Here is a 12,659-nt window from a genome sequence, read left to right as displayed (position 1 = left end):
CGCACTATTCATTGGTAAAAGAGTAGCCCAAGAGTTAGCGGTGGGTGGTGAGGTCTAGCTGCCTTCCCTCTAGTCTTACACTGCTAAATTAGGGACGGCTAGCACAGATAGCTCTCGTGTAGCTTTGCGCTGAATTCAAAACAGACCAAACCAACTAAAACAAAAGCCACACCTTTAACTTATATATATACATATATATATAGCCAAAGGAACATGGAATACATACGATTAATGTCGTTTGTCATGATTGTAAAACCTGAATGCACAACTCCTTGTTATAATGTTTGTTAAGGATTTAAAAAAAAAAACTATAAGATGTCTTATGTTAATTGGTATGATTAGCCGTTGTTGTTAATTTCTTTTATTAATTAACCTGACAATATTTACAATTACTTTAAATAACCATTTAGTGAAGGCATCCTCTTGTGGAAAATATCGCGTACTAAAAATATTCTCCCTGAGGTTAAACTGTTCGTTTCGTGTAGCACGTGATCTGTGAGAAAAGGTTGTTTTCACTGATACGGTAAAGTTGTTGGACTCTCATTGCTTAAAAAACATGGCTTGTAAAACAGTGACTTTGGATAATATGAATCCTAACATAATAAAAATGGAATATGCAGTTCGAGGGCCATTGGTAATTAGAGCCAGAGAAATCGAGAAAGAATTGGAAAGGGTAAGTCTTTAAAAGTTAAGCATGCGGTATCATTGAAAAGGTCCGATACAGTGTGTGGGAGCCGGTGCTGAACGCGGGTTTCATTGGCACAGGTAGATGTGAAGGGTGTCACGTTTCATATGGGATGGGAGTACATATAGACTATAATATATAATTTACTAGTTATTATTTTTCAAGCGTTATGCCCTACTGATTACTAGTGTATCTGAATACGACTCGTTCCGAATTTTTGCGAATGATCCCGCCCTGGACTTTATAATTGTTTGCAGTGATTTATACAACTTTTGTGGCTGTTGTATAATTTAAATTACAAGTTTTACTGTTATGAAATTTAAAAATATCGTTGTTTTGGCTGAACAATTCAAGCAGTGATACCTGGAATGATAATATTGTTAATGTAATAGATGATAAATTATTAAATGAAGAGGTAGAGGGGATATAGTTAAGATGATTGAGTATTTTGTGTTGGTATGTCATTTTCTTTCATAATGGCAAAAATTGTAGAACATGACAAAATACAGATTTTGGCATGGTAAGAGGCATCTTTAACTGAGGTATTTTTATTTTTCTGATAACACAGTAGTTGGATTTTGGAGTGTTGCATTCAGATATGGTATATATATATATATATATACAGTCAATTTATGGGAAAATGTGATAAATATGTTAAAAGATAAAGACTAGATTTGAAATTGTTGTGGTTAGTGGATGGGACAGTTTCCCATGCTGTCTTTAAGTGTTAAGTTGACACATTTTATGAGCAAAGTTTATGTTATTTGAAAAACTGTTTAATGTTATTTTTATTAGCCAACCTATAGCAGATTTGCTGATTCATTATTATTACTTCACTTACAACTTAAGAATACAAGAAGTAAAAAGGGCAAGGGAAGAATTTGGCTATGCTATTTTCAGTTAGCATTCTGTTTTAAATTTAATTGCATATGTTTATATTTAGTCCTAATCTGATGTATGTATTCACTTTTATATTAAGTTTCTTCACTGTTGAGCATAGATGAGCCTTTCTTTGCACAGGCTTTCTATTAGAACTGTTTGTTACCATTACAAGCTCTAGTCCTACTGTCTGATGGACTGCAGAGATTTATGTTAATATCACCCGGAGCTATAAATTCCAAACCTTTAACTATTTTAAAACTTTAATCACATCCTTCTGAGCCCTTTTCTATTGTAAAAACATATTTAGTAAATTTAACACCAATATTAAGCAATAACTCCACATATGGAATTATCCTGGTAGCTGTTCTGTGTACCCTTTCCAATAATTCTATATCCTTTATTTTTTTTAATAAGGTGATAAAAGCCTAACTCTGTATTTCAAGTTAACTTTAACCATTATTGATAGAGTGAATTACATGAATTTGAACTCTATTTAATACCTAATACCACTTAAAATTTTCTTTGCCTTATTATTTGCTAACATATATTGTCAGGAGAGCTTTAATTTTTATTTCTTTTAATAACTATACCCAGATTGTTTCCTCATCAATTTCACTTACTTTCTTCAACAAGACTGTAGTAATAATATTGCGGTAACAAACAAAGATGATCTTAGTTTTATTAGAATAAAAAGATAACTGCCAGTAGTTAGATCACCAAATAATCAATAGTTTCTCTGCAAAACATTAGCATGTACAGTTCAGAATACCCATTAATTTAATATAATCTGCAAATGTAACAACTTTAATAGACATTCTATTATAGGTGCCATTGATAAAAATGAGAAATTACAAAGGACCTGTACAAAACTTTGATGTACATTATTTGTAACGGTAGTTCTCTTTAACTTCACCGTATTAAGAGAAAAACTTGCACCTTTTACCACTCACCTAACTTTCAATAGATCAGTTTTTTGGCACCTTACCAAAAGTCCATGTACACCAAACCCATTCCTTAACCTAACATTTTCAGAGAAAGTTGGCAAGTTTTAAAACAAGAATTTTCTTTTTTACGTCTGTTCCAGGTGGGTGGTTAGTTCTTATGAGGTCAAAGTAATCAGTGGGGAAGGTAAATCATGTATATTGCATTCATGTGTCACACTCTCAGTCTTATATTTGAGAAATTTGAAGAACTTGTAGTAAACCATTTACACTGAATAGCTGATGAATGTAAAACAACCTAAAGACAAAAAGAGAACATTTGGTACTTCAAGGCTGTCTTTTCCCACCCACACTTCATCAAAATAAAACATGCTAGTTCCGATGTTTATTGGTATAAATGAAGTGAAAAGATCTTTAAAATAATAATTACTGCCATGGAAAAAAACAGTAAAATAAATAAATGAAAAGTATTTCATTAACTATTTCTGAAATATTTGTTTTTAGCTTTATAATTTTCTTCAAATTTTAGTGATCAATATTTGTATAACTATAATTTTGATAAATTGGTTCCAAAACATACATTTGCTCATGATACAGCTATTACTTGATTACTAGGATTGCTTCCTTTGCCCATCTTAGAATTGGTCAGATTTTTACTTGCTTTTATCAGTCCTTTAGTTGCCCTTAGCAATATCTGTCTTGGGACAGTGTCAACTTGTATATCAGTGCACCCTCTATCTTGATATATAAGCACCTTCTTCTGATAATATTCTCACTTTTTCTCAACAAGGTGTTTATTAAAAATAAAAAGTAAAATCGTTGATTCATTTTTTTTCATTTTTATAGTTCACTATGAATAAAAAATATACATCAACTTCGGTACTTTTACCTAATAATGTAGAACCATGATAGACTAACAAGTAAGAAGACTTTTTTTTTAAAGCATGTTGGTAATTATTCTTTTTTAAATTAAAGTTAATAATACTTTATAAAGAAATCTCTGACAGCATGTTACAAGTCTTGAACTGCATGTAATGATATACTAGTATAAAATTTACTGTATCCTCCCTTGTTATGTTTTGACCAACCATGTTTAGAAAAGGTGTGTTCAGGAAGTCATCAATTATTAAAATCTTATTTGTTAAATGAAGGAGAACAAAGTAAAGCTGAACATAGCTTGTTGGTTGGCTTGCAACTTTTTTGTGTGCAAATTAATGTGAATATATGCATGTTTTAAGCTTCACATATAATTGTTTGAGATTTATTATGGCTCTAACAATACATTTGTTAATACTAATTACTGCACAGCTAATCAGCTCATTTCAGGTTGTTTAGAAATCCTTCTTAAAAAGTTAACTGATTAAATGTCTTGTCAGGAAAATATATTGTATAAAACTAGACAGCATGCTATTTTGGAATACTAGTTGTGAAATTAAGTTGTGGTGAAATTGATATCTATCTAAGAATAAACTGTAAAGCTGAGTTACCATGAACCAGACAACTATTTATCAGCAGTTTAGCATATTTCCTGTTTGGGAGATAGGAGATTGTGCAAGGTTATTTTGTAATATCTTATGCAACTTTTCTAGGGAAAAGACTAGTTCTCTATGCTGAATGTTAGTTTTAAAATTAAAGTTGCTTATTGTAAAATGGTAAATGTAATTGATAAATTATTATGTTGATGTTTGTACTAGTGTAAAATGTTAAAAATAAGCAAATGATGCTTGGGGTATTCACCCAGAAAATGATATTATCATTTAGCACTTTTGTAAAAAATGTGAGATTTGTAACAACAAAAATGTAATTTATTTTTAGTAAAAATTAATCCATTCATCATATACATTGCTTTTAATCAAACTGAAACAAATTAGATCCTACTATTAGGAGTAACAGTCACTTTCTCCACACTTTATATTTCACCTACTAAGTAGTAACTACTAGTTTCTCTGAAGGAACTGAAGGAACCCAAGCTGAAAGCAAGAAATAAAAAGAAAACTGATATATCATCAAAATTTATGTGTATAAATCTTGATGTTTCACTAAGTGGTTAATGAACATTCTGAATACTCTTCATGCTGGTCTTGTTAAAGAATCCTGTGGAATCTTGTTCATGTTTAGAGGGACTTGATTGCAAAGATAGATGTTTAACAACTAGAGGGAAAAAGCTACAAAATATTAAGATTTTTATATGGTAGCATGATTAGGGAAAACATTTTTTACATCTGTTAAGTTTATTACTTTTAAGAAATAGCTTTACATGCCAAGTAAGTATCCATGCTGTGAAAGTAGGCTTTTTTTTCATAAAGGAAAACAATTGAAAATGAATTATTAAAATGAGCCCAAAATGACAACTTTAATTTTTTTACAATTTTTTTTTACTACATCAGGGTCCCAACTGTTAGCCTGAACTTAAAATATAGGGTGCTGAAGTTGAAGGGTTCAGGAGTGAAACCTTTAATAGCAGGGGAAACATTTTCCTATTCTTGTCCTTTTTTATCTCATCTTTTTCATTCTATTAAAAGCTCTAGTCACCTTTTTCCAACTTCAGTTACATAAATGGTAGTTTTTGGAACTTTTGCAAATCAGAATAGGTATTTTATGGGATGAGCAGATACACTAAATTTCTTGTTTCTGTTAATGGCCACATTATAATAAATAAATGATACCTGCCAATTCATTACAACAACTAGTTTCCAGTCTGCTGCTGTGTATTGTAAAATGTTTTTTTTCTAAAGTATTTTAAATTGGTGTAGAACAATTCTAAAAAAATGAAGATAATCATGAATCTGAAGTAAGCATAATCAGTAACTGTTGTATGTCAGATGTTGAGAATAAAAGTAATCTCCTTTGTATATATTCTGAAGGCGCAGTTGTTTTTTGTTGTCATTTAATCTGCAGAAGGATTATGAAAATGAATATTTGGCTAACTATAAAGTTACAACTGTGGAAATGCTTTAGAGAAATTTTGATAGAACTTTTTATGGGAGTATTCTGATTTATAGAAGTGGCTTATTGAGTGCTTCAGTTGTTTGTAATTGGTGAATAATTCCTGATGTCTGTTATCCAGTACATAGGTGCTCATAATGTGGTTAAAAGAAATTGAAATACTTTAAAAGTTGATGAATTTTGAGATACAAGTTTCTGTGGTTCATAGTCTCAGAATGTATGTAAAACTTTTTGATAATTATTTAGATGTGAATATTTTGTTTTCTTAAATAAAATGTAGTTTAATCATGACTAGTAAGATGTGATTTATCATAATTATGAGAAACCAATTTGAAATAAAAATGAATTTTCAAGCTGGCTGGTGTGGGTACTAAAGCGTTAATTAAACCTGCTAACTTGAAGATGACTTAAGAAGGTCAAAAGGTTGGTTTGTACTTTATTTTAATTAAAGTTTTAATACCTGTACCAGCTGCCTTGAGAATACGTGATTTAGTGTGTTATGTATATTGAGACAAACACCATTATTCTATAAGTAATACCCAAAAGCATCATTATCAGACATCCTGTCATCATCTTAATTCCTCAGAAAAGTAGAACCTTCCTCTTCAGGATCAAGTTCTTAAATAGTATAGAAAGCCCATTATTTTACAAAATTACAAAATTGTGATTGGCTGCTAATGAAATAATTAAGAAAAATTAATTTTTATCATAACTATGTAGGAAAAAATATTTCACAAATTTAAAAATTAATGATTAATTTAAGTTAAGTTAACAACACATAAGGACAAGTAGTCCATTTGTATAATTGTGATATATTTATTGAACATACCACAATTTATTATATTTAGTGAATCAACCTGGTTGCTCTGCTCATCTCTTCCCAGTTGTGTTCTTTCTTGGCAGCATTTTGAAACATCAGTGGAAAATAGATTTACTACTTTTGCTCTAATGGAGACAATACAAGCATGTTTAAAGGCAATGGGAATCAAAATTCATATTTTCAATTCAGGATATCCTTCCCTAAATAACCAATATTGAACAAACTAAAAGTTGAAAAAAAACTTAAGGTTGAAATCAGGCATACCAAAGAACTCATTATACATAATAAACAAACCTAATAGCAATATTTTGATTATTTAGAATACTCAAAAATAAGCCTTAATCATCACCTATCACAGAATGTATCTTCTTACTTCATCTACATAAATTGTGCTATACAACTTTACACCCACAAACCAGATTTATTTATTGAATTGAACTACTCAAAGAACATAGCACTTATGATCTTGAATAAATAAAGGCTTATATGGAACTGAATACAGTTTTTATATCAATGCTCAAATTATTAGAAAATCTGGTAACTACATTAGCAATTTCTGGCATAAAGAGGAATGAAACAAGTTTGCTCTGTCTTATGTTGTTGATAGATGAATGGTTGAAGTTCATATATTTCACTTTTACTGTTTGATACAAGTCCTATTTATGATCTTGAAGTTGAAATGTTGAAACTAATATCTTACTACCTATCTCAAAAGAATCTCATGAAAATTGAAAAGAACAAAAGTAGTATATACAGTGTGCCATGCCCTTTTTGAGAAGAGATCCATACGATGAATGTCATGTTCTTTTGAAATAAGAACGTGAATGTCAAATGTGTAGAGATGAAACAGATCACTCACAAAATATTTTGGGATAAAAATTCTTCTCCTACACCAACCAAAAACTAAAAAAAGAAAGAGACTGTTTAAAAGCTACAGAAATCATCAAAGCAAGTATTTATTGTTAAACCTTGATAATGGGCCCCGCCAACATCAGCCGTATTTGGCAATGTCTATTTCTCACCCACACTTATACTTTATCACCTGTTGATACTATTTTCATCACATTTAATCTCTGTGCCTTTTATCTTTGTAACTACATATAAACCTTGTATTGTTCAGTACAGATCACATCTGAGGATGACAGACCAATATCTGCAGAAACATGTAATATGTGTCACCGTAAATAACTCTGCATTATATAAGGTTTTTGCCAAGCTATTGTTACATTAGTATAATTCAGGGTTTTAGTTAACTTGATCTTTTGGCTCCTGTATACAAAAATACTTTGTCAGGACGTATGAGATTTGACCCCCTGGTTACTAAACACATGCCACAAAATGCCCTATATGCAAGGCAAGTGCAAGCACATTGCTTTGAAGTTTATACCCTAATAAACTAAACAGCACACAGCTGTCCACAATCACCTTGTAACAGGTTTCATCAAAGGCTATGTGTGAAGATAAAGCAACATAATTAACCATTTCACCACACGTAGGTCAAAGTGTACATGTCACAACTTTTGCAAAGTTACATTCAAAATGTACTTAATTAACTATTATGTAAGTATTAAATTCTTAGTTTTATAAGGAAAATTAAAAACATTTTCAATCACCTTAGTATGAAAATTGTGATATTTATTATCTAGGCACAGTCATGTGAAAAAATAAGGACACTCTATGAAAGCCTGTGTATTTTTGTAACATTTTTGGATATATAGATATTTAATCTCAGTTTTAACAATACTGAGAGATTATAGGAATATAACTAGACAATTAAAACTGAAGAAAAGACTTTTCAAGATCTTCTGTACATGTAATCCTACAAAAATGCATATTCGAACTGAGGAAAAAGTTAGGACACCCTATCACCTAATAGCTAGTGTTAACCCCTTTGGCTGAAATAACTGTAGTGAGATGCTTCTTGTAGCCATCTACCAGTCTCTTATATCAGTGTGAAAGAAGTTTGCCCCACTCCTCAATGCAAAATTCTGTCAGCTGTGAGATGTTTGGGGGTTTCTTGCATGTACAGCCCATTTCAAGTCACCCCACAACATCTCAATGGGATTAAGATCTGGACTTTGGCTCGGCCATTCCAGGACTCTCCATTTCTTAGTTTTCAGCCAGTCCTTTGTGGATTTACAGGTATATTTTGGGTCATTGTCATGTTGCAGGGTCCATTTCTGCTTCAGCTTTAATTTTCTTACAGATGGACTCGCATGTTTCTCAAGCACCCTCTGATACACAATAGAATTCATGGTGGATTCTATGATTGTGAGCTGTCCAGGTCCTGCTGCAGCAAAGCAGCCCCAAACCATGACACTTCCATCTCCATGCTTCACAGTTGGTATGAGGTTCTTTTCCTGAAGTACTGTATTTGGTTTACGCCAAACATGTCCTCTGTTCTGGTGTCCAAATAATTCAGTTTTGTACTCATCTGTCCAAAGAACATTATTCCAGAAGTCCTGGTCTTTGCCTACATTCTCTCTGGCAAACTTCAGTCTGGCCTTGATGTTTCTCTTAGAGAGCAAAGGTTTCCTCCTTGCACACCTCCCATGCAAGTTAAACTTGTACAGTCTCTTTCTGATTGTAGAGGCATGCACTTTCACATCAACAGTAGCCAGAGTCTGCTGTAGGTCCTGTGATAGCATTTTAGGGTTTTTGGAGACCTCTTTTAGCATCTTGTGGTCTGCTCTTGGGGTGAACTTGCTTGGATGACCAGACCTAGGCATGTTGGCAGTTGTTTTGAAAGCCCTCCACTTGTTTACTATTTTCCGGACAGTGGAATGGCTGATTTCAAAATCTTTGGGACCTTTTAAATCCCTTACCAGACTCATAGCTGCTACAGTTTTCTTTCTGAAGGCCTCAGACAGCTCTTTTGCTCTCACCATGGTGCTCACTCTCACTTCAACAATCAGGAACACACTAAACTGCAGATATTTAAAATTTACATTCAAAGGAAATTATTTTTTAATCTTATCAAGAACACTACTTTGCATTCATAAAGGGATACAACATGCTGTGTACATTTTTTAAGTGAAGTTTTTCACTGAACATTAACCTGTTTTTCTTTTCTCTTGCAGAAGGTAAATATTTAATGTATATTATAAATAAAATTCTTAATTGACACTTAAGTGCTTTTTACTTTTTCAATTTTTTGGATATATGTCTTTTTAGTGAAGGTGTTATTATTTAATTATTTTGCTAGTTAATATTTAATGATTATTTAGTTTTTTAATAACAAGGAAGTTAAAAGTTAATCAGAACCCTTCACTGTGGGACCCTAGTGAGATCTCTGATTATGTACTTTCTTATGCAAGTAGTGGGGTGGTTTATTGATACTTGTCAGTGTAATTGCTGCTCATTTGCTGCTTGATTGTGTTGATAAATCAATTAAATGGCTCAAGGCTAGTGCTGTTGCTGAAATTAAATATCTGACATCAGCTTTAGTTGTAAAATCAGTTCTGATTATAGTTTTATCATGTGGGACAGCTGTTTGGTAGTGCCTTCCAACAAACCAGAGATGCATATACTCTTTCTGGGACATTTTTCCATGGTGTGCTTAGCAGAAATATTCTAAACTTGAAATATCAGCTAATTCATCCATAGAAAAGAAGAATTATGGTTAGAATGAAGCAGGTCAGAGGATTGTTTAGGATCACGTATTCTTAAATAGTCAAATGCAAGAATGATATCAAAGTAGTAGTAACTGCAGTCAAACAGAATTGACAAACAAAACAAGTAGCAAATAGGTGAGAAAAAGAGGGAAAATATGCAAGAAGAATTTCTCTCCTCTTGATTCCCCTAATAGCCCATTGTTTGTAGGCATATAACAATAAAAATGAGATTTTGACACCCATGGTTAGCAGAGAGCACAGATAGCCTATTGTGTAGCTTTGTGTTTAACAACAAATTTAAACAAAAAATCATCTGAGAAGGAACCCAAAATGTTCATGTTCAAGTTCATGAAAGTTGCTGTAGAAACATGATTACTCATTTCTAGCCTCTGTGTATGTTAAATACTGTTTTGAAGTTTGCATACACTTGTACTTGGTGATTTATTCAATAGTAACTCTTTCGTTTCTAATTTTCTTTATGTGTAGTTTTATAGTTGTCAGGTGTTGCTTTGTATTATGTTTAAGTTGAAATTTTAAATGAGGTTTAAATACATGTATGGAAAATACTTTATGGGCAAGCAGAGTAGTGGCATGTTACTGAAATTGGTTCAGGAATTTAGTAAGAAAGTATTACTGGAATCTTCTTCAAGCTCTAATAAGTGAGTTATTACTGAACCAGGCATTTAAGTAGTGTGGTGGTATTAAAATAGGCATTTAGTAATGAGATCTTACTGAAATTGGTTAGGACATTACAGTTTGTAAAGATGAGAGATTGTGTCATTTCAGTCTCACTGGTAAATTGTTTAGCATTATTCTCTCTTTTTTCATTCAGTAAATGTAGTGTAATGTTCACCATTCTGTTAAGTTTTGCCATATTTGTATGAAAATATTATCTGTAGACATATGCATTACTTTGTCAGAAGATATTAATTCTTATATGTTGCTTAAAGGAATACTCCTATGGATATAAGGAATTTGAGCTGTATGCACATTATATTTAACATATAAGTAATCTGTGACATGTGCATGTGATGTTTATGATTTAAACGTCTTCTAAAAGCCTTTGATTTTCAAAGGGGAAACTCCTTTATTTCCTTTTTCTTTTTTGTATAAATATGGGCTGGAATTCCTAAATGAAGGAAAATATAAATTTACTATAAGAAATCAAGAGACAATATTGAATTGAATACTGAATTTTGTATGCTTTTAGACTATATTACTTTCTTTATTGTTTATCATCAGGGTATTAAGAAACCTTTTTCTGAAGTAATTAAAGGAAACATAGGAGATTGTCAAGCTATGGGGCAGAAGCCTATCACTTTTATACGTCAGGTAAGTAAGTGTGTGTTTACAGTACAAGTATATTTTGTGCATTCACTGCAGTTTTTAACGACTTCTTAAAAATGTATGTATAATTAGATGTACGTGTGTATTTCTATCTATATATAAATTTGATTGTTTTTGTTAATCTAGCATGTTTACATCAATTAAATATAATTAATTTATTACAAGCACATTTGGATCAAGGATTCAAACATTTAATTATTTAAATGAGCACTGTTCTTCAGCTTGAAGAGTTGTAATGTTGTGAACTGTGAATTTTACATCTAACCATAGGAAGTTCCAGATACAGTTAGTGGTACAGGAGGTTTTTATCATTAAACTTGTAGGGAGCAGTTTGTACTATAAGACCCATGTTGTTATTGGTCACTAAAGAACGTTCTTATTTATGAGCATTCTGAAAATTATCTGTACTATAAGAGTACATTGGCTTTAGATGTTTCTATGTAAAGTTATTTGTACTATAAGAACACATTGGTTTTAGTTTTCATATGCAAATAGCTGATACATTTAGAAAATTAATGGTGGAAAGAAATGTATGTGAAAGTTATTTTGAAGACACTACTTTGTTTGATACTGAAGTAATTTTAATAAGATCCAAATATATTAAAATAAACCAAGTAGAAATATGTACAGTACCTAAAAGTTTGCTGTAAATGTGTTAGTGATGTTTGTGAAACCTCAATATGTCTTCGACATGTAGTGAACTGCATTCTAGACTAAAGTAAAAGTAAAATGACTTCATATTAATATGAAAAATATTTTATAAACTGGATCACAAACTGGTTGAACAAGATTTTACTGTAGTTTATTTTATGTGTTTACGAATTAAATGCAGGGAACTAGCTGGTTTTTGTCAGGCAAGATAGCTAGTCCAAGAGGAAAAGTGGCCTGGTTCTAATTTAAAATTCAGGGAAATGAAAGTAAAGATTTTTTCTTTGGTGTTGAAAGTATTTAGAGAATATTTAAAAAAAAAACATTTTTTCATATAACATTTTGTTATGCCTGTTTACTTTGGTTGATTTACTTTGAAATAACGTTGATAAATGTACTAATAAGCTTACAATAATTTTGATATTTTGTATGCTTATTACATATATTGCATAGATAAACATATGAAGCATAATCTCTTTTGAGACTTATTTTCTTAGTACTGTTAAATCTTTATTTGAGGTGGATACTTTAATAAAGTCTTAATTTTTATATGAAATAGTTCTGTACTTTGGAAATATTTTTATTTAAAGGTAAAGTGAATTTTTATGTAGAGTTCAGTACACTGTCATAAATTTACCTCAGCATAGTTATAGCTACATATTAGAGACTATAGCATAGTTGGACATCAAAGTGGGTACCACTTATGTGCCAATTAGAGCTGGGTGGTTAATTTAATTAACCAATACAATTGATATCTTTGAATAGTTATTGCATTG

General features: G+C 31.4%; 1 protein-coding gene across 1 annotated transcript in view; it reads left to right on the top strand.

The window, feature by feature from the left end:
* Positions 1-455: 455 nt before the first annotated feature.
* LOC143231634 (alanine aminotransferase 2-like) overlaps positions 456-12,659 on the top strand; it is a 53,582-nt gene continuing 41,378 nt past the window's right edge. Inside the window, exons 1-2 of the mRNA XM_076466172.1 lie at positions 456-673; positions 11,131-11,220. Coding sequence (XP_076322287.1) covers positions 557-673; positions 11,131-11,220 — 207 coding nt within the window. The 5' untranslated portion in view covers positions 456-556. The remainder of the gene's footprint in view (positions 674-11,130; positions 11,221-12,659) is intronic.

Source organism: Tachypleus tridentatus, chromosome 11 (assembly GCF_004210375.1).
Source record: "Tachypleus tridentatus isolate NWPU-2018 chromosome 11, ASM421037v1, whole genome shotgun sequence".
Lineage (NCBI taxonomy): Eukaryota > Metazoa > Arthropoda > Merostomata > Xiphosura > Limulidae > Tachypleus > Tachypleus tridentatus.
The sequence above is the reverse complement of the archived record's forward strand: the minus strand, read 5'-3'. Positions and strand labels throughout refer to the sequence as shown.